Source organism: Capra hircus, chromosome 11, assembly GCF_001704415.2.
Source record: "Capra hircus breed San Clemente chromosome 11, ASM170441v1, whole genome shotgun sequence".
Classification (NCBI taxonomy): Eukaryota; Metazoa; Chordata; class Mammalia; order Artiodactyla; family Bovidae; genus Capra; species Capra hircus.
In genome coordinates this window covers 14950640-14974836 of record NC_030818.1, presented here as the reverse complement: position 1 = coordinate 14974836, position 24197 = coordinate 14950640, and the positions used below count along the sequence as shown (strand labels likewise).

The 24197-nt window shown below is 35.0% G+C and overlaps 1 protein-coding gene across 6 annotated transcripts in view; it reads right to left on the bottom strand.

Annotated features, from left to right (window-relative positions):
* BIRC6 (baculoviral IAP repeat containing 6) overlaps window positions 1-24197 on the bottom strand; it is a 210165-nt gene that overhangs the window by 49664 nt on the left and 136304 nt on the right. For all 6 annotated transcript variants that reach the window (XR_001918779.1, XM_018055092.1, XM_018055093.1 and 3 more), the window contains 7 exons: window positions 23483-23650; window positions 21344-21517; window positions 19768-19964; window positions 14083-14383; window positions 12186-12403; window positions 8500-8664; window positions 7190-7358 (listed from right to left, as the gene is read on the bottom strand). Coding sequence is in view for 5 of the 6 variants with exons in the window: in XM_018055092.1 (XP_017910581.1) it covers window positions 7190-7358; window positions 8500-8664; window positions 12186-12403; window positions 14083-14383; window positions 19768-19964; window positions 21344-21517; window positions 23483-23650 (1392 nt within the window). In the remaining variant the exon portion in view is untranslated. The remainder of the gene's footprint in view (window positions 1-7189; window positions 7359-8499; window positions 8665-12185; window positions 12404-14082; window positions 14384-19767; window positions 19965-21343; window positions 21518-23482; window positions 23651-24197) is intronic.

The window sequence follows — 24197 nt, the reverse complement described above, 5'->3', positions numbered from 1 at the left end:
CAGGGTAAGTGCCTTACTCCAGGCACAGCAGTGACTATATGGACAATAAAGATTTATTTCTGGATCAGAAAACACACAGGACAGAGTAATTGACACAAACCAATGACACAGCAGACATTTTTCTAAAACCACATATTGAATATCATTTTCATCCAAATTGCTTTTACATTTATGTTTACTTTAAGTTTCTAATAATCTACCTAATACAGGAAAGGGAAATTTTTTCTACATGGGAAAAATATATAGCAAAATATATAGGAAAATAAAGTTTTAGTCAGCATCAATAAATGCTGAACATTTCAACATCACTGTCTTCCTTTGGATTTACATTGAAAATCTCAAAAGAAATGCTTTATATTAATCCATTAGTAGGTAAGCAGTAAGATCACATAGAAAATAAATACTAACTACCTGAAAGAACAACTTGTTTTTTTCTGATGTTTTTCAGCATATGCTGGTATTATTTCTCTGATCAACTTCAGAAATACAAAATAAGAGGTTCACCTAAAGCATAAAAACTTCAAAACAATCTAAGAATGTAACATTTGTTTATGGAATGTTCATTTGAGTAGACACAAAAACTAATGTGAGAATTAAAAAATAAATTATTCAAATATTTAATTAAGTTATCCTTAAATTATTTTTCTGTAAAATAAAAACCCTTTCAAGTGACTGAATACTAAAACTTAATCCACCAGTTCAGTTCAGTTCAGTTGCTCAGTCGTGTCCGACTCTTTGTGACCCCATGAATCGCAGCATGCCAGGCTTCCCTGTCCATCACCAACTCCTGGAGTTCACTCAGACTCGCGTCCATCGAGTCAGTGATACTATCCAGCCATCTCATCCTCTGTCGTCCACTTCTTCTCCTGCCCCCAACCCCTCCCAGCATCAAAGTCTTTTCCAATGAGTCAACTCTTCATATGAGGTGGCCAAAGTACCAGAGTTTCAGCTTTAGCATCATTCCTTCTAAAGAAATCCCAGGGTTGATCTCCTTCAGAATGGACTGGTTGGATCTCCATAACTACATGCAATCAATATCCCTACAAGTAACATAACTAGCATGCATAGATCTTAAAAATAGTTACAGTTTCAACTGTAGATTTATTCCTATGTAATTTTTTAGTATTCTTGCCTGGGAAATCCCATGGACACAGGAGTCTGGCAGGCTGCAGTCCATGGGGTCACAAAAGAGCTGGACTAAACAAAATACAACAAACTTAGTAATAATTTTTGGATTTAAAGAATGTGGTCATATTTAACACATTTGCATAGCAACAAAATTAACTTGTTCTCTCATAGAATTAATTTAAATACTGAATTTTAGAGGAAATAAGATAAGATACAGTAACTTTTAATCCAGTGTGAGGAAAATCAGACAGTATAACCAAGTCTTCTGTAATGGGTTTTGTCCCATTATACCTAGTTACAGAACTACCAAACCAATAAAATGAAAATGATGAAATTTTAAAACTGGCACATACCATGCCTCAGCCAAAGAACCAGCCAAATTAGCAGATACTTTATAATCCTCCCAATTTAAAAAGGTCTGTGCCTCTTCTCATTCTGACCTTCCTCTAACACATCAGGTCTACGCATTTTTCTGTTCCATACTGATAAAATCTATTTACAACATTTTTAAACTTTGAAAATTTGTGAGTTTAGTAATAACGGCCATATTACGGCTAAACACTTACACTTGGGCAACTGAATACATTTCTCTTGATTTCATTTGCCCATTCCTCTTATGACATTAAGAAACAAGCACAAAAAAGGCAAAGATTTTGTAACACTTGATAACATTCCTGGAATGTTCTACTATATTCTACTATGTTCTACTATATTAGTGGCAAGTGATTTAATGTGATCAGTGGTGCTGTTTTCTAAAAACAGGAACATCTCATTTTCCAAAATGGGAATGAGAAAGATGAGGGTGAGGGACTCTAACATTTCACCTGCTATTTCTCATTTTCACACTGTAAAGTATTTATTTAACTTATACGCAAAATACATTATGAGAAACGCTGGATTGGATGAAGCACAAGCTGGAATCAAGATCACAGGGAGAAATATCAATAACCTCAAATATGCAGATGGCACCACCCTTATGGCAGAAACTGAAGAATAGAACTAAAGAGCTTCTTGATGGAAGTGAAAGAGGAGAGTGAAAAAGCTGGCTTAAAGCTCAACATTCAGAAAACAAAGATCATGGCATCTGGTCCCATCACTTCACGGCACACAGATGGAGAAACAATGGAAACAGTGACAGACTTTATTTTTTGGGGGCTCCAAAATCACTGCACATGGTGACTGCAGCCATGAAATTAAAAGACACTTGTTCCTTGGAAGAAAACCTATGATCAACCTAGACAGCGTATTAAAAAGCAGAGACATTACTTTGTCAACAAAGGTCTGTCTAGTCAAAACTTTGGTTTTCCAGTAGTCATGTAAGGATGTGAGTTGGACTATAAAGAAAGCAGAGCGCTGAAGAACTGATGCTTTTGAATTGTGGTGTTGGAGAAGACTCTTGAGAGTCCCTTGAATTGCAAGGAGATCTAACCAGTAGGAAATCAGTCCTGAATATTCACTGGAAGGACTGATGGTGAAGCTGAAACTCCAATCCTTTAGCCACCTGATGCAAAGAACTGACTCATTTGAAAAAGACCCTGATGCTGGGAATGATTGAAGGCGGGAGAAGGGGATGACAGAGGATGAAACGGTTGGATGGCATCACCGACTCAATGGACATGAATTTGAGTAAGCTCCGGAGTTGATGATGGACAGGGAAGCCTGGCGTGCTGCAGTCCATGGGGTCACAGACAGACAGGACTGAGCGACTGAACTGAACTGAGCTGAGCTCAATTTCTGGCAATGAAACGAGACCGCCATCTAGTGGCCAGTGGGGTAACTGACGGCTTACTCAAAGGCATGCATAACAGCAGCTGGAGGAAAAATGGTCCTTGTATATCATAGTTTACAAGCAATTTTCAAAATAACATGTCTACAACAAAAGGAAGTCAGAATATGGGGAGGAGAAACTAAAATGAACACATATTTCATATGAGGATCTTCCTATCTAGTAAAAAAATTCATAAAAATAAGCACTTTCTCTGTTTAGAGGCTTTTATCATTCTTTTAAAAAACGATACTAGAGATAAAAGAGTCTAATACAAAGATATAAATCACTTTTTGTTTCAGTTACCTACTAAGCTGTGGCTTCAAATTTACTGTTTTATAATTTGTCTAACAACTATTTTATAGATTCAGCTTTTTGAATTAAGTTCTTTGAAGGTAAAATCTGCACAAATTCGACTTTAAAAAGTTACTAAATCTGTTACATATAGTTGACCAGCACAAGGTTGGTACTGAGCATTGTTAGCCTCTCCCTCATTCACTTCCTGTGTTTTGAGCACCCTTTTGTTTCTTTGGTGGAGGGGAAAGGGGGCTCCTAAAAAGCAATTAAGTAGTCAAAGCAACATCTCAAAGGCTAAGAGGGAACATAAAGTGCTATGTTTTGAAGAGAAAATAAAAATCTTAGATCATTTGAAAAGTGGTATGTCACCTGCCAGAGTGAACTGATAAGGTTGATAAGAATACATCAAACATTCACAGAATAAACAGAAGGTTTTGGGTTTCGTGGAGGGTCCTGGAAGTAATCTCCAAGGGCTAACTATAGTTCAGTGTGGCTCTCGAAAGAGCCTATTACATTAGGTTTGTGTTTTTGTATACTATATGATAGCAACATAAGCAAGCCATTTCTTGAATACAATGCCTTACACAAAGTTATTAGCACTGCTCTCACACTTCAAAAATAACTTGCTGGATACGCTATAAAATAGTCTATACAATGTCATCATATCATGAAAGACAAAAAAAAGTCCTATATTGGATACTCTTCCTTATCCCAAATCTCCAAATGGTCAAAAATAATATTCTACAGATCAATGACAAAACTGGAAAATGGACTTTAGACTAATTTTATAAAATAAAAATTTTACTAACTTCCAAGAAGTTTATTTGTTTAGATACTAAAATGTCACTTTAAAATTAATATTTTAACCAAAATTGGTAATTTACATAAGCAGTGAAGCTTTATTTCCCTGAAATAAATAATTCTTATTTAGAATATTATAAATGGGCATACTTAAACAATATACCTTGCTTGTCAAAACTACGGATCAGAATGTTCAAACTACGGAACACTTGCACTCATCTCATAGGCTAGCAAAGTAATGCTCAAAATTCTACAAGCCAGGGTTCAATAATACAGGAACCAAGAACTTCCAGATATTCAAGCTGGATTTACAAAAGGCAGAGGAACCAGAGATCAAATTGCCAACGTCCATTGGATCATCAAAAAAGCAAGAGAGTTCCAGAAAAACATCTACTTCTGCTTTATTGACTATGCCAAAGCATTTGATTGTGTGGACCACAACAAACTGTGGAAAATTTTTATAGAGATGGGAATACCAGACCCTCTGACCTGCCTCCTGAGAAATCTGTATGCAGGTCAAGAAGCAACAGTTAGAACTGGATGTGGAATAACAGACTGGTTCCAAATCAGGAAAGGAGTACATAAAGGCTGCATACTGTCACCCTGCTTACTGAACTTATATGCAGAGTACATCATGAGAAATGCTCGGCTAGATGAAGCACAAGCTGGAATCAAGATTGCCGGGTGAAATATCAATAACCTCAGATATGCAGATGACACCACCCTTATGGCAGAAAGTGAAGAACTAAAGAGCCTCTTGATGAAAGTGAAAGAGGACAGTGAAAAAGCTGGCTTAAAACTCAACATTCAGAAAACTAAGATCATGGCATCCAGTCCAATCACTTCATGGCAAATAGATGGGGCAACAATGGAAACAGTGACAGAGTTTATTTTGGGAGGGTGCCAAAATCACTGAAGATGGTGACTGCAGCCATGAAATTAAAAGACGCTTCCTCCTTAGAAGAAAACGTATGATCAACCTAGACAGAATATTAAAAAGCAGAGATATTACTTTGCCAACAAAGGTCCATCTAGTCAAAGCTATGGTTTTTCCAGTAGTCATGTATGGATGTAAGAGTTGGACTATAAAGAAAGCTGAGTGCCGAAGAAGTGATGCTTTTGAACTGTGGTGTTGGAGAAGACTCTTGAGAGTCCCTTGGACTGCAAGGAGAACCAACCAGTCCATCCTAAAGGAAATCAATGCTGAAGCTGCACCTCCAATCCTTTGGCCACCTGATGCAAAGAACTGACTCATTGGAAAAGACCTTGATGCTGGGAAAGGTGGGAAGGTGGGAGGAAAAGGGGACGACAGAGGATTAGATGGTTGTATGGCATCACTGACTCGATGGACATGAGTTTGAGTAAGCTCTGGGAGTTGGTGATGGACAAGGAAGCCTGGTGTGCTGCAGTCCATGGAGTTGCAAAGAGTCGGACAGGACTGAGCGACGGAACTGAACTGATGGATCAGAATATATCCCAACTCCAAAAAATTTTCTTTGATTACTAAAAACATAATTTAAGAGGTGTTCTGACAATTATCTGATGACATACTTTACTTAGTTCATTATTTTATATTTATCTTAAAATCTAATTTCAAAATTATTTTTGCAACCACATTCAAGTATAAATCTATCAATTAAAATTATACCACTGGACACAGTACCAGATTCAAGCATATATCTAAATTTCTTTACTCTAGGAAAATAATCACAAAGGAAAGTCAAACATTAAATTTCTAAAATAGTTACAAGTGAATAGTTAATTCACTATAATTCCATATATTTACCAGAATCAAAGCTTATTTATTAAAATACACACTTACCAGAAAGTGCACCTACTTGAATAGATTATTTTAAACAATAAAAGTAATACCAGATTTCTCTTTTGACTCTAAACCATAAAGATTAAAGCCCAGTGTTACACAAAGACTGAATTTCAGAACAAGACAAAATTAAAAATTTCTGAGAGGTCATACAGTTTGAAAGTGAAAGGATTAATATTTTAACAATGTGGAAGGAGACAAAGAGAAACCTTATCTTACTCTGTTCAGTTTTCCTAAATGATTTACTATTAAATTTTGGCACCGATCTGAAGTACTTAAGTGTTTACAGTGCCAAATGTAAAATGCCAAAAAATATATTGTACATTTGATATCTATTTTTTCAAGAGACAAATCTAATGGATCAAACAGCTCAATCTAAAAACACCAATTCAATATAACACCAACATTTTTATAAGAAGTTGAGGTAGGCTGGGAAATGGTGTGTGTTTTTTGTTTGTTTTTTAATTTTTGCTGCACCAGGAGCTTTGTGGGATCTTAGTTTCCCTACCAGGGATCAAACCCACACTCTTTGCATTGGGATGTGCAGGGTTTAACCACTGGACTGCCAGGGAAGTCCCAGAAATAGTGTGTTTGGAAGCACAATAATATTTTGAAGGTGAAGAATAGCGGCAGTAATCCCTTCTCAAATATAAGTACATTTTCCACCCATCTAATTGCATTTAAACTGCTACCAAGCATCAAAACAGACTGTAAGATTCATTCCCATTGCTTTCCTTACCTATTCTTCCTTAATAATCTAACTGAATGTGTGTCTATTTTCATGACTAAGAATATGAATAAAAGCAAATACAAGAAGAAGAGCAGATAGTTTAAAAAAGTGAATAAACATACATTTTGGTTAAAATGAGGAGATGCCAACTGCTTATTTTTCTTGGCAATACCTGCATGTCAATGAGAGTTTACATAAAACATAAACTTTCTATTCTACTTAAGAAAAGGATACATTTCTGGAAGATAATTACACAACCAAAGAAATAAAAAAGCAATTTCAGTTGATCATCAGTTGAATACTGCAAAGTATCTACCTAAGGTACTTTCATAATTGAACTTGTAAAAACTAATACTCATTGTCAAGTATCTACAAACTTGTATAGTTTATCTGTCTGCCTTTCTTCAAAAAAATATGGTCTGCAATTCTAATGTTTAAGAAAAACATTAAAAACACACAGAATTTCAGTTAACCATGTTTGGATCACAGTATTGTCACGAAGCTGTTAGCCTTTACCCTATCATTTTCAGTTACAGGTTATTAAAAGAAAAAATCCACCTTATTATTTAAAGTGACAATGATAAATAAGTGAACAAAAGTACTCGCCCACTAAGATACTGAAAGGACCAGTTACAACGTGATTTACCTGAATCATTTCGCAGATAAGATGACATGGCAGGGATGAGGCAGGACTGACTGAGAAGCTCTAGAAGTACAGAAGGAAGGGCATTACTGTTCTGTCCTCTGCTCTCGTGAGATGACTGAGCTTCTCCATTCACAGCACCACTTGCAGGATTTATATAACTTGCAAGAACCTAAAAATAAAAATCCTTGGATTTAAAACTGAGTTTTAGCTTCACAAACTTAAAATCCCATATTTTATGTTAGATGTTCAATCTGAATATGAAGAGTATATACTTTCAACTCAATCAATGCTTCATAATACAGGTATTAAAAATGAGACTTTTTTTCCTTTACATTTTCAAAAGAGGGTATGTTTCTCATGGTGATGTACAATGCTATGATCAGACATATAGAAGCAACCCACCTAAGAACATGAACTTAAAAGCTTAGTTGCAACTTGCAAGAACGCTAGAGTAGGTTGCCTTTCCTTCTCCAACGCATGAAAATGAAAAGTGAAAGTGAAAGTGAAGTCGTGTCAAACTCTTCGCGACCCCATGGACAGTAGCCTACCAGGCTCCTCCGTCCATGGATTTTCCAGGCAAGGGTACTGGAGTGGGTTGCCATTTCCTTCTCGGATTTATTTATTTTACTGAGTAGGTTTAATTTATAGTTGACGGTGATGGAATCTTAGAAGTCTATATGAGAATAAGCTTATTCTAGAACTGCAAAAATAATGCTCAAAGACTTAACTAATGCTCAGAAAAATAAAAAACAAAACCCTAAGTTTAGTCAAGTAGTTGATACAGGAACAAAAGCTCATCTTTACAAACCTACTTTTCTCATTTCTGCATTAAAAACTTTATAAACTAGTTCACCTTCCCTAATTCTAGAAAATGCAACACAATGTGAGAAAGGTATAAATAAATATTTTTTAAAAAAAGAAGAGTCCAGATACAGCAGTTTAGATGAGAAGTTGACAAGAAGAAAGCAGATATGATACATTCCTGTTACTGGACAACTTCACCTTTGTCACTTTCCTCTCAGTGAAGCGGCTAAGAGAGAAGAATTTAGAGTTGCAAGCACTAAAGAGCAATCTTTACCTAGTATATTAAATGTACTGAGGGCAGGGAGAATGTTTTCTCATTTTAAAAATGAACTTTATTTTTCATTAAAATAAATGAAATGAAATTCATGAAAAAGTTCATAAAAAAATGAACTTTTATTTTTCATCCTCAGTAGCTGAGGATAAGGCCAATAAAACTTAAAAATCAACACAGACACACAAAAAAAGATGAACTATTATCATTGAGAATATCAACTTTACAAATATACCTGCAGGAGACAGGTAACATGCTCCTCTTCCAGCCTCTGCTTGGTTAAGGCTTGCTCCACATCCCATCCAGAAGCTGTAGAACCTGTTCCAAACCCAGTCCCTTTGGCCCAATAGAGCTGCTGTTCTTCTGTTGACGTAGGGTTATGAGAGCTTGATACCTGTGGCTTATAACAAAAAGAAAAGAATTATTACTATTTGCTTTTATTAATCCTCAAATTACCAGTAGAAATTTAAATAGTTTAGCTGCTATGGAAAATAGTTTGGCAATTCCTTAAAAAACTAAGCAAAGAATTACAATAAGACCCAGCAATTCCACTCCTAGGTATATATATCCAAAGGGGGGAAAAAAAAGGCAAACTGATATTCAAATATATTACACTAATGTTCATAGTAAGACCATTCACAACAGTCAAAAAGTCAGCCCCAAAGCCCATCAATGGTTATATGGATAAACAAACTATGGCATATATATACAATGGAATATCATTCAGCCATAACAAATAACTAAGTACTGATTCATGCTACGTGGATGAGTCTAAAAAATATGCTAATTCAAGCAGACAGACAATGTTACAAAGGTAACATATTGTATGATTCCATTTTTATGAAATATCCAGAGTACTTAGAGCGGAATGCAAAGTGGTAGTTATCAAGGTTAGGGGGAGGGAAAAATGGGGGGCAAACGCTTATATTTAAGAATAAATACAAGAAATTTTTATCAGTATTTAAAATAATCTATCAGGAATAGGTTGAGTAAAGCATCTAAGGGCCTAAAGAGTCAATGACTCAAAGTTAAACAGAGAAAGCAGAGAAAGGACTAGAGAGACAGGAGCCAGATCTTCTAGGGCTCTGCAATGGCTGTCATGTCTTCAATCACAGCAAGAAAGTCTGCTGCTATTTCTAGAAGGAGTTCTTCTCAATTTCTTTTTTGTTCAGAATATGATGTGCAGAAAAATTTCTTTTGGGGATAGAGGACATATTAAAAACGTGAATGTTGTAGAGAAATTAAAAAAAAAAGACTGAGAACCACTGGTTTATTAATATAACCTCAAACTCAGTAAAGGTCAATTCTTATTATGATTACTGTTGACTATAAAATTAATTCTGTAATAAGAATCCTCCTTTAAAGAATTTTCATTAAAATATTTGCATTTAAGTATTAATTTCAGGGTACTTTGCAAGTATTTTAATAGCAACATTTTAAGAAAGAATATTATATACAAACAATACTTTCATAAATTGATCTGTAGAGTTGGATGAATCTATGACTGAATAATTCCATCTTTCACATTTTATAAAATAAACTGTTACCACTAGAATAATTAGGGTTATTGAAAAAAACAGCTATTAATTTTTAAAGAAACATTCCTAAATATAAAGTATAACATATTTACAGAAAGAAAACAAAACAAGTATGTAAAGCTTAATGAATTGAAAACAACTTAACCATTCAGGTCAAGAATTAAACCACTGCAAGCAAGAAATTGCCCTTGTTCCCTCACACCCTCATTCCTCTACAAAACTAATTATAATCCTGATCTTTCTACTCATGACTTCCATTCTTTTCTTTAAAACTTTACCACATAAACATGAAACTCTACTCACTATAACTTATTTTTTTTTATTTTTAACATTATGTAAGTGGAATCATGATGCATATATTCCTTTATATCCAGCTTGTTAGCTGTGATTATAAAACTCATCAGTTCTGTTATATGTAGTTGGCTGCAGCTGTTTACTTTCATTACCTTCTAGTATTCTATTACATAATAGACTACAGCTTATTTGCCCACTCCACTGTTTTTTACATTACTTATTGTATTAAATTCTGTTGCCTTTACATTATTACAAGTATGGTGGGACAAGTATGAAATCTTACACACTGTGATTGATGTATACTCAGTATTAAAGGTTTTCACTTGTACTTCTCTGGTAACTAAAGCAATAGATCACCCTTTCACATTTATTGAATATTTAGTTTGCCTATTCTGATGAAGCACCCATTCAAGCTTTTCATCTGCTATTTTCTATCTCATTGTCGGCTTTTTCCTTTGGGAAACATTTTTAATAATTACATTTAATTATTTTTAATTGAAGGATAATTGCTTTACAATATTGTGTTGGTTTCCGTCAAACATCAATATGAATCAGCCATAGGTGTACATATGTCCCCTCCCTCTTAAACCTCTCTCCCACCTCCTTCCCCAACCCACTCTTCTAGGTTGTTACAGAAAATTGGTTTGAGTTCCTTTTGGAAATTTTGGAAGCTCTTTGAATATTCTGGATATAAGTCCTTTATCAGATATACACAAATATAGCCTCCCATTCTGTGGCTTGCCCTTTTACTCTCTTAAATTCTGGGACTGATCGATCATAAAGGTATCTCTTACTTTTTTTGGTAAAACAGTATTGTTGTATGTTGAACATACTATATACACTTAGATTCACCATCCAGTTAGAATTAATGTTTGCATTTAGAGCACAGCAGGGTCTAAAGATTTGTTTTTGTTCCATATGTAACTGACCCTATCACCATTTTGTTCCAGAGTCACCTCTGTCATAATATCAGAAAACTCTATACATGTAGATGTCTCTATTGTCTGCTGGGCTTCAATCTAACCTTCTGTAAATATCATAGCTTAACAGTTTCAAAATATGAGACTACTAGATACAATGTTCTTATTTGAAAATGTTCCGGCTGTCCTTGCCCCTTTGAGTTTCTGAATGAATTTTACAATCAGCTTGTCAATTTCCTCCAAAATAAACCTGGAGTTCCATCAAACTTAAGAATCAATTTGGTGGGACTTCCCTGGTCCAGTGGTTAAGACTCCATGCTCCCACTGCAGGGGCAAAGGGTCCTATCTCTAGTCAGGGAACTAAGATCCCACATGCTGCAAACTGAGCAAAAAAAAAAAAAAAAAAGAAAGAAAAAGAATCAATTTGGGAAGAAATACTAACGAAATGTTGTATTTTCTACTTCATGAGAGGTAAACATGGACAGAGACTTCAGTTTATTAAAGTCTAATTAATCAGTATCTTTACAAAGTTTTATATATTTTATGATGAGAGGTCTTACATATATTTTTCATATTTATTTCTAGATATTTCCTATTTTTGATGCTATTCTAAAGGACATCTTTAAAAAGCTCTTTTTATGTTTGTTGCTAGTATACAGAAATGACTTATTTTTATACATTGAAACTGGAAATTATATCCTCATTAAACTCACTTATGCCATTATTTATTTTTGGAATTTCTATAAATACAATCAAATCATCTCAAAACAATCAGGGTCAATTTTTCTTTTTTTCTTATTTTTCTTGTCTTATTACACTGACTAGAACCTTACTGTACCGACTAGAACCTTCAAAAAGGAAAAGGGATCACAGTATAAACTCAGTGTATCCTGGTAAATGGAAATGATTTTTAAGCTATAACATCTTTTTTGTTTAAGTAGATGGATTAACTTAAGGCTTTCTGAAAGAGCCTAAGAAAGAAGAGAACAATTCATTTTATCCTCTTTTAAATAATCTTTTTGTTTATTTGTTTTAGGGGGGGGAAAAAAACCCAAAAAAACAAACTGCGCCCCCAGCCTCTGAAATACTAATTACTTCAGAAAAAACTATGCCTGTACTCCATGAATCTAACAATTTTTCATGATCTAAAGAATTAAAACTGAACCTACCTCTGTCTGATTGAGGCTAGAGTTTGGAACTCGTGGTGCATGGTGGCTCAGAGCAGACAGACAGACAAGAATGAGGTGGAGTGCCCCAATTTCCAAAGCCATCCTCCGGAGAAGCACACCATCATCAGTTGTCAAAGGCGTAGTGCTAAACAAGCTACGAAGGACATGGAAAGGAAGGGTTGGGAGCACATTGGCTGATGGAGATTGCAAGATATGACCTAGATTAAAAGAAGAGAACTCAAAATTAAAAAATATTTAAAACCACAATAATAAACAACACAGAAGCTCACAAATTTATAATGACAATATAAAATTTTATATTTATTAAAAAGCCACAAAAAATACCATAAGTGAAATTAAATACTTAATATTTAATAATAGTGTCCAAAAAGACATCAAATATATAAACTCCAAAAGAAAGTTGAAATATAGATACTTGTTATAGACTGTCAAAATTATTATAATCTAAAAATTTAAACCAAAAACTAAGAACTAAAAACACAGCATTAAAACTTCCTTAGAAGAGTATGAAAGTCTTGCTCTGGAAGTAGGTTCAACCATGAGTGCAAGAGTCAAACAATTTTGTTTTGTTTGCAATAAAGTTTTCTACTATGTTCTAGCTACAGAGTGTTAAATGTAAAACAAAACAAACAAAAAACACTTCTACATGAATGGCAGATGAAACAACCACTGCAAAAAGATATATCAAAATTACGCTTTTTAATAGACATTACTGTTTATTCTCTAGAAATAGTCTGAAATGGCCTAAAGACAATTCTTTTCCTTTTCAGTTTAGGGTTATATCGACTGTCTCATAGTAAGACTCCTAAATTACCCTGGTTCTTACACTCTAGCTATGTAAAAAAATTAGCTCAAGCAATTAGAAATTTCTATTAAAATAAGTATATAGTACATACACAACACTTGGTAGCTTCCAAGTTAAAGGATTCATGAATAAATTCATATAATTTTATTGGATTATATGTACTTTGTTGTACAGGGTTTAACACTGCATACTCTCTAAACAGTATGTGAAAGACATCACCTCTAATCAAAACCACGTGATTTTAAAATAACATGAAAAAAAATTCTGATTCTCAAATGTAATGGTCATTCCCTGAAGAACCAGAGGTAAACCAAATGAAAAAAAAACTTGCCAGGCTACCACCCTATGATTTTTCTTTGTTTCCTTCTATTAACAAAGCTGTCAGCCCAATGGAAATAACCATCATAGCTTTCTGTTATTATTCTCTCTAATATCATTATATTATAAAATACATTATTATTATATTTTCTTCATTCTGTTCTCCTTCATCTAAATACTGTTACCAGATTCACAGAAAAATTCTTTAAAGATTCTCATCACATCACTACATCACTTAACGTATTTTAATAAATCTTAATTGTTATTCACAATAAAATCTGAAGGTCTTAAGAAGCTTTTCCATGATCTGTTATCAATAACAGCTTTTTAAATGAGTTCTCTGTGCTGCTTTATGCAAATTTCATCTGCCCTCTCATATAACATGAGCACATCAACACCGCTCAAAGCAGTCTTTCTTTCTGAAATAACCATTCTCAGTCTACAACTGATGATTTCCTTCAAGAGCCCACTAAAAACTATAAGGCTATTTTATTCATAAGAAAATAATCTCACACATGTAAGTCTCCATAATACTGTACTTCTCTCAAGGCTTTTTATAACTTGTTAAGTCTATATGTGTATAGACATTCCTCATTGCTATTACTGTAGCAATTAGCTACTTGATGGCAGGATATAAATATTTTCTTCATCTTTAAATGCCTCCAAAGATGAGTGGCAGTTTCGTAAGCACAACTGAATTACTTTCACACAACCCACCTACATTAAATTTTATTAGTAACATTCACCACTTACTTCCTTCTCCATCATCTGTCACTCCCAAAACCAAGCGAAGAAGGCACTGGGCGTGTTTTCTCTCTTTCAGGAGCACTTCCGCATAACCCGGAAGCCGAAGAAATAATCCAAAAGCAGCCAAAGAATGGGCAGGTATGGGAGACATGGTCTGTACTGCTGACTTGATAGGTGGAGGCTCAGCCGCAATGGTTTCTGGCGCTTCATAAACTAATTCCCCTGATTGTTCAATAGTCACCCATTCAAACTGATCACTATCCTTTGGTTTTTCCTGAGTGGTAGATGTTACAACTGGAGCACTCACCTAAAGTAAAAACAATTTTGTTTGGCTATTTGTATGTTTCAACATCAGGTTCAAAGTAAAGGCCTGAATTCAAATGATCTCTTTAAAATATAAGAATATAAAAATCAATAAAGGATATATCACTGAATTACTTTGGTATACACCTGAAACTATGAAACACTGTTAATCAACTAAACTCAAATTTGAAATTAAAAAGTTTTTAAATCAATAAAAAGACATGTTTTTTAAAATGAGTTACAATATACCATGAGTATGGTGGTATATGCCAAATATTTCTACTCTGAAAGTTACTATTTTCTCCTTTGTAATTAGTTAAGTATCTGTAGACAGAGGTTTTTAGACTATGTAAATACCTTATTTCCCACTCAAGTTTGACCATTAGAGTTAGCATTTTTACAATGTTTGCAAGAAATAATAATTAGCGTAGCTGCCAAATGGTGTTTTCTAATTCTTTCATTAATTCTACATTTATTGGTTGGCAGTGAACTGTACACAAAAACATTTCCTTCTTCTTCATTCATTTATTAATTTAATTCATTCATTATTAATTTAATTATTAATTAATTCTAAAATTACTCTGCAAGTAATAATCTGTTACTATCATTTTTTCTCATGACCAAGTAGAATCAGGCTTGGTCAGTGGAACCCCCTTAAAGCAGACTTCTGTATCTAGGCTCATCTTGTATATTCTCTGCCTGAATCTTAGAATTTTTCCAAGGGGCACTAATTTCATTTAGTGGAAATAATACTTTACACAGCAGATATGGGACACAGGTATGTACACACTGCCTAAGGCAGTCTGACTCCATGCTCTGTAAGTAAATAAATCTAGGAAACACATGTATATACACATATATATGAGACCAGGCTTCCCAGGTGGCTCAGTGGGTGAAGAATTTGCCTGCAATGCAGGAGACACAGGAGACATGGGGCATGGCAACCACTCCAGTATTCTTGCCTGGAGAATCCCATGGTCAGGTGAGCCTGGTGGGCTACAGTCCATAGGGTCGGAAGGAGCTGGACATGACTGAGGCAACTGAGCATGCACACATATATGACTACATACATAGATAAGCTTTCTAGCCTGTACTCATCCATGTGTCACAGTCATGAAAAACAAATACAACATAACTGTTACAGGTTGAAGGAAACTAGAGACAACTAAATGCAATATATCAATATGATCCTGAATTGAATCTATGACCACAATCTTCCTCAAACCATGCCAAAGAAAGTGACTTTTTTTCTTTTCCTCCTTCAGAACATTAGTGGGGCAACTGGCAAAATGTGAGTAACAGCTGTTCACCGACTTATTGTTAACCACAGGTAACATTTTCTTCTTTCTTTCCATGTCTGTCTATTTTTTAATTATACATCATAATTATTGATGAGATGTTATAATAACTCTTACTTTTATAATTAAGAGTTTAGTTTTATTTTAGAAAATGGTCAAATTACTAGTGGGTCAGTTTTATATTGGAAAATGGCTTAGCTTTGTATTAGAAAACAGTTAAATTACTGGTGGGTCAATCTTAAACTCATGGAGCTTTTATAAACTTATTAAAGTCTGTTGTAGTTTTACCATTATTTTTCAAGTGAGTCCCTGATTACCGGGATGTCATCTATACTCTTTAATGTGCGACTCATTTGAAATTTCAATAGAAAAGCTGAAGATTTTTACCTCTAACTTGGAAGGAATAGAATTACAAATTCTGTCTCTTTTATGCGGGATAGACACTGACATGTCTGGACAGTTCATTCAGCCTTCCAGTTTTCTCTCAAGAACCCTAAGTATTCAGGAGCCAGCTACAGTTGTGCAAAACTTCATGTGCAGAATTTGGAGTACCCCAACTATGGGTCCCTTCTTCCTGAATTTCCCCCCTTTTAATCTCCAGCCAGAATGGAAGAACCAAACTCCTCTACAGCTTTTGCATGAGTTCTATCATCTCACCCCACAGAGACTGAGGAGTAGTCTCAGAAGATTAGTATTACCCAGTGTGGTTTTATTCTCTTCATGTTTAAATCCTCTCCAACAGGTGCCTACTTTTCGTCCCTCTCAAGAGCCTTTAAACAATTGCTTTTTCTTTTTTCTTTTTTTTGAAAGATAGTCTGTGCAGACTTAATATATAAGGAGAGTTCATCATAAACCTACTATTCTATATTACCAATTTACCTTTTATGAAAAGAGTAGTGGTGGTTGAGGACAATGTCCAAAATCTTCTTCATTGGGTATAAAATTCTAGGATGGCAGACTTTTTTTTTTACATTTCAAAGAAGTAATTCCCTGGCTCCCAAGGTGTCTGATGAAAGGTTAGTTGTCAGAATTATTGTTACAGTTTTGAAAGAAATGGGTTTACTGCTTTTTGGCTGGTTTTAAACTTTTCTCTTGTTTTTAAGTAGTTTATCTTAATGTTGTTAGGCATGAATATCCTACTTGGAGTTTAGGGGGCTTCTTGAATTTCAGATTGAGGTTTTTTTATCAGTTTTGGAAATTTTTCTTCCTTTCAGTATTGTTTCTGTCCTTGTTTCAATTCACTCTTTTTCTGTGACCATAAATACACATCAGAATTTTTCACTTCTAGCTACATGTCCATATAGTTGTCATGTTCTTTTCATTCCTTACACATTCTATGCTTCAGTCTGGATTATTTCTTCTGACATAGATTCTCTACTAATTTTGTAATCTTTAAGTGTTTAATCTATTGAAAAACCCATCTAACAGTTCTTAATATGAAATATTAGATATTTCCAACCCATTCTATAGGACAGTATTGTCCTGATGCCAAAACCAGACAAAAACATCCTAAAAGGAGTACACACCAAAATCTGTATTCATTTCCTATATGCTTTGCTGTAACACATCACCACAAACTTACTGACTTAAAACAACATAAATGTATTATCTGCAAGATTTAGAGGTCAGAAATCTAAGAATCTTATGGAGCTGGAATCAGAGCTTTGGATCCTAACTACCCAATGCTCTTTCTGGAGGCTCTCGGGGAGTGTCGGTTCCCTGTGTTTTCCAGCTACTAGAGACCACTCATATTCCTTGGCTTTCAGCTGCTCCATTTGAACCTCTGCTTTCATCATCACATCTCCCTCTTTGACTATGCTAGCACTATCACACAACTTTCTTCATTCCTGGCTCAGGGTTAGATGACTGGCGGGATCCATGACTGATCTCTTCGCACAGCCCTGTGTGTGACTGACTACACTAGCATCTTGATTTTTCTGAGGCACCAGCAAACACTGAAAGCCACATCCTTGGCTTTCTCTCTAGAGCATGCTCTTCTGATAGCAAATCTCTAATTTTAGCATCTTCTCTCAATTTATCTCTTTCCTCTCACATTTTACTATTAGTACCAAGAAGAAAACAGGTAATTTCACACTTAGGTTGGAAATTCAGCTGAATATCCATGTTCATCACTTACAAGTCCTGTTTTCCACATACAGGACACAAATACGCTAAGATTTCTATCACTAAAAGGGAATCTCCTTTCCTCCAGTTTCCTCATTTCCTACTAAACTACACCACTAGTACTTTTAACATCCATATTTATACCAACAATCTGCTTAACCCAATTTAAGGTATTCTCTATGATACATAGGTTCTCCCTATCATGAGCCTCACTCTCTTCTGGGCCCTCACTGGACAAGGCTTTACCATCCGTATTTCTACTAATCATCTGTTCAAGGCAAGTTATATCATGCTCCTCAAAATTCTTCCATGACAAATATTCAATTCTAAAGTTACTTTCATTCTTCTAGCTATTTATTATAGCAGCACTTGGTCTCCAATCACTGTAATGAACCATACTGAATACTGAACTAGGAAAGTCATTTTCACCGAGCAACAATAATCTTGAGCATGTTGGAGTTTTTTTCCATTTCAAACTTTTAGCTATATGACTACAATTTTTAGAAAGCAATAAAATTTTACTCATGTTTTTCTGTGACAGTCATCTTATATCCTGGTTATATTCAAAAATAAAAATACCATAAATTCTTTGAATAGAAGTAATAACCATTTATCTAAATAGGTATTATTGTGGGTTGAACTGTATCTTCCCAAAGATATGCTCAAGTCTTAACCCCCAGCATCTGTGAATGTGAACTTATTTGAAAACAGGGTCTTTGCAGATGTAATCAATTAAGAGATGAGGTCATACTGGCTTAGGGTGGACCTCAAATCCAATGAACAGTGTTTTTATAAGGAGCGGGAGATACAGATACAGAAAAGGAAGACAGCCATGTAAAAATGCAGGCAGAACTGGAGTGGTGTAGTTAGAGGGCAGTGAATGCCCTTAACTGTCAGCAATAATCAGAAACTAAGAAGAGGTAAGGAAGGATTCTCCCCTAGAGCCTTCAACGTGAGCATGCTCTGGTGACACCTTGATTTTAGACTTACAGCCTCCTGACCAGTAAGAAAAATTAAATTTCTGTTGTTTTAAGCCACCCAGTTTGTGGTACTTTGTTACAGCTGCCCTAGGAAACTAATACATACATAAACTTATACACACACATACACAAAGTAGATAAAATTACAGAGAATAACTTCCCGACCTCAATCAACAAAAATAAAGAACTTCCTATTTACAGCTTTCCATGCATCACACACTTCCTTCATTTAGTAAAAGGACATTTAAAGTACACCCCTCAATGACAGTAACACTAACAGACAGGGGAAGAAGTTAATGTTTTAAAAACAACCAAAATAGAAATGGCACTTAAAAGAAATAAAAGTGAAGCAAAAAGACATAGACATAGTGTATTTGGGAAGAAGTATATACTACTACTTTACTCCCCTATTTTCTAGTAGTATCTATTATTAACATCACATCTTAAGAAGCATAGAAATAAAAACACTACAATGTGATGACCTTGGCAAATGTGCTTGGTTTACAACATTTCTTTAGTAACAGACAACCAGTCCATCCTAAAGGAAATCAGTCCTGAATATTCATGGGAAGGACTGACGTTGAAGCCGAAACTCCAATACTCTGGCCACCTGATGGGAAGAGCTGACTCATTTGAAAAAACCCTGATGCTGGGAAAGATTGAGGGCAGGAGTAGAAGGGGACGACAGAGGATTAGATGGTTGGATAGCATCACCGGCTCAGTGGACATGAGGTTTGGGTAGACTCCAGGAGTTGGTGATGGACAGGAGGCCCGGTGTGCTGTAGCCCACGGCGTGGCAAAGAGTCGGACACAACTGAGCGACTAAACTGAGTTCTTAGAAAGTTCCATATTGGCTGAGCTTTGAAAGATTTATACAATACTCAAAGACTTGAAGGGAGAGGGTACTTCCAAAGGTTAAGTTAAACATAAACAAAAAAACAGGTCTTTGCCATGAATGATATAATTAATTGGGAATCTTATCTTACCTGTTGAATTACTTCTGGATATAGCATGGGTAATCTTTCTGCAATAAGAGCCAGTCCACCCATTCCTGCAAAAACTTGTAATGGTGACTGAATGGGACAGGTTTCAAGTAAAGATTCATCCAATATCCCATCCATACATTCATCACTTGGAGTGAGAGCCTCATCATCGGGACAACTACCAAGTAAATCTCCATGATCTAAAAGAATAATCGCAAATAACAGCTAAAAGAGAGGATTTATTTTTATAATACTTTTTCATTTACAAAGTAGATGCTATTGTCATCTCTCTATTCAACAAAAGAGCATAATTATCCTGCTGTTCAGATTTATTTATGTTAAAGCTAGATGCTACAAAAATATTTAAATAACTTCTGATGTTGCTCCCTATAGTTTTTTCACTACATAGTCTAATTAGGATCAGCATCATATTGAGAGCTTTTGAAATGTAGACTCTCAGGTCGTATTCTGGACCTACTGAATAGGAATCTGAAATTTTATAATGTCATGTAGGTGATCTGCAAGCACACTGAAGTCTGAGAAGTATTATTCTTTAGGGCAAATAAGTAAAACATCAGAGACTTCAGAAAATATTAAATTACGTGCCTGTGATGCTCTGAAAGTATTCAATAGGAAAAACTGAATAGTGACAAAAAATTTTCTTACTGAAAACTGAAAATTATACCATATTGGTTAAATCTGAATCATTCACAGAGGAAAACCAAAAGCTTATGTTCACATACAACCAGATCCTATGAACATTAAAAGAGACAAATTATCCTGCTGAAAATTGGGACAAAGGAAATGTCTTAAAATTTATTATTAAAGAGCACAAAGGGCTAATAATTAAATACTGAATCAAGGGAAAAATTGAAGATAAATAAGATACCATACCTCACACTATGAAAATCATTGCTTAAATAGCATTTATAGTAGTGAAGTACTAGAATCAGAATGCTTCAACAACAGTGAAACAGATAAATTGTTACATCCATATAAAAATAGGAAGTAAAAATGCACATTTAGAAACATTTCATTGAATATATAAAAATAAAAAGGTAAGAAACTGTATGATCCCACTTTTGAGAGAAAAAATGTTTATGAGCACAAAATATCACTCAGTATAAATTATCAGTAAATTGGAAATTCTAAATGGGGCCCACACTTTGATTATATAATTATAAACAATTAACATGGCTCATTCAGAAATAATATTTTTTAAAAATTAGGAAGTCCCTGGCAGTCCAATGGTTAGGACTCCATGCTTTCACTGCTGAGGGCCCGAGTTCAATCTATGGTCGGGGAACTAAGATTCAACAAACTGAATGGTGTAGCCAAAGGGGGAAAAAAATTAAAGCATATGGGCCCATAAAAAAATACAGTGATGCTACAAAAGGAATTAACATTAATTTCCAACAGAAATAATGGCAATTTTCTATATTCACAAATAACTCAGTCATAAAGAAAAAAATGTATCTTTCAGGCTGATGTAATAAAATGTACATTAAGTAATCAGCTACAGAAATCCCTGCCTGCTCAGATTATAGACTGTAACTTAAAAGAAGTATTGTACACATACCTTTTTCTGGGTGCAGTCTTTTAAAAGAATCTGTTTTTGACAGACTTGGGTCTGTGATAACTCTGGATCCCAATTTAACAGTCAGATCTATTGAACGGTAACCTTGAGGAAGTTTTCGGTCATATAGCAGAGTTAAAAGTTGAGCAAGCGTCATTTCAGCTGGCAACGGCTGGCCTAAAAATGACATAACTAAGTTAAAACTGGAATCCAAGAGGGAGACGTTTACTTGATTCAATTTATTCAATCACTTGATGCTTTTACTAAATTACAGGTTAAGAGTCTGATTCTGACACCAATTTCAAAACAATAGAAAAATAGCCAACAGAAAGTTTACAAAACTCAAATCTGTTTTTGACAAGTATAATCAATAATGTCTATACAAAGTAATGGACAGGGAGGCCTGGCATGCTGCAGTCCATGGGGTCACAAAGAGTCAGACACCACTAACGGACTGAACTGAACTGATACAAAGTGTTAATTAGTTACTAACCAAATCCCACTAAGATCTTCTGAGCAATGATAAACAGGGAGAAAAACATTTTCCACAAATATGGAGTTAGCAAATCTTTTCCAAAAAGGCTAGATGATAACTATTTTAAGCTACGGAGGTCGTATGGTCTCTGCTGCAACTACTACCTCTACTGTAGCATGAAAACAGCTAAGGGCAATACACACATGAACGGGCACCGCTGTACTCCTATGCAAAGGTATTTTTAAATTAATTCATTTCAACTGGAGGATATAATTTCTTTACAATGTTGTGGTGGTTTTTGCCATACATTGACATGAATCACCCACGGGTGCACGTGAGTGCCCCCGTCCTGAACCCCGCCTCCACCTCCCTCCCCACCCCATCCCTCTGGGTTGTCCCAGAGCACCAGCTCTGAGTGCCCTGCTTCATGCATCAAACTTATACTGGTCATTGATTTTACATATGGTAATATACATGTTTCAATGCTATTCTTTCAAATCATTCCACCCTCCCCTTCTCCCATATAGCCCTAAAGTCTGTTCTTTACACCTTTGTCTCTTCTGCTGCCTTGTATATAGAATGGGTATAGCTGTACTCCTATGAAAATGTTTTTATAAAAAGAAACATCCAGTGTACCTGGCATACTTTACTGACTTCTGCTACAAGTCAACAATGTCTAAAGCTAAGAAGTAAAATCCAAAGTTAGTTGGCAGTTTGATTATAATGATACAGCACACACATGCAGATAAAATGGCTATTATCTTGACAAAGGAAAGTATACTGGTCAAAGAATATGATTCAGGAAGAGAGGAAGCTTAACTATCAGGACTACATCTAAGGATTCCACTGCTAGAACTAGTTCTTTAAAATTAACCTCACATTACGTCCTATATAACTTGTTACGAATTAACTAAAACATTAATTTTACTGATCATTTTATAGCACATTCATAACAAAATTTAAGACACTAGTGCAAAACTGCAACATTATAATGTTTAAAAAGGGTATTAAATACTCAGCCATTAAAAAGAATACATTTGAATCCGTTCTAATGAGGTGGATGAAACTGGAGCCGATTATACAGAGTGAAGTAAGCCAGAAAGAAAAACACCAATACAGTATACTAAAACATATACATGGAATTTAGGAAGATGGTAATGATAACCCTGTATGCGAGACAGCAAAGAGACACAGATGTATAGAACAGACTTTTGGACTCTGTGGGAGAGGGAGAGAGTGGGATGATTTGGGAGAATGGCATTGAAACATGTATACTATCACGTAAGAAATGAATCGCCAGTCTAGGTTTGATACAGGATACAGGATGCTTGGGGCTGGTGCACTGGGATGACCCAGAGAGATGATATGGAGAAGGAGGTGGGAGAGGGGTTCAGGATTGGGAACTCATGTACACCTGTGGCGGTTTCATGCCAATGTATGGCAAAACCAATACAGTATTGTAAAGTAAAAGAAAAAAAAAGGGTATTAAATAGGTTACTTGCTTTTTATTCTCACTTCTCTTGGAGAGATCTGTATGAATAAAGTCTCACCAAATTATTTATCTCATCAACAGCATCTGATTAAACATGATTTTGGTTATGACACATGATTTATTCATTTGTAAGATTACTAAAATTTCTGATATGCTTTATCATTGTGAACATTACCAGCTAAGAGTTTATGGAAAAGGTGAAACACAGGGACAGTAATTATTTTGCTGGCAGCATCTGCTCCTGAGGAAGCACTTCCTATTTTATCAGGCATTGTCCTCCCTCTCCTGGATGGTGGGCGAGGTGGCGTAGATGACACAGCACGTTTAGATTGGGATTTCAACCCTAAAACAAACAAACAGAAACTTTATGCAGCCAACACACTAATGAAGTAAAAGTGTATTTCTACAATATATTACTAAAGCGCCAGGAACACCAAAAGACAGAAATATTTCTTTTCATGTAGTATCTAATCTCTTGATTCTATTTGTCATTTGATTCTATGTGTATTTGATTCTATTTATCATTTATTATACTTCATGAATAACTGGACATGATTTAGCAACTAAACAACCACAATGAATAACTGGATGCATGTGTAACTATTTTTCAAGAAAGTATCAATTAATTCCTGTATTCTCTGAAATACATGTAGATGAGCATCCATTTACTGGAAAGTAATGTGGTGCAAATATATACAGAAAAGCTTTTGTTCTTAATTTTTCTCTGAGAAACAACAGATTAAACCAATATATAGGTCTTCTATTTAAGAAGAAATGTAATCTAGGTTGAGCTTTCTCTTCTGAACTAAGAATTTTGTTAAGAAAAATATCCTCTAAGATTATCCCTTACCTTGACCAATGTTTCCCCTTCCTGCATCTAATATAATAAA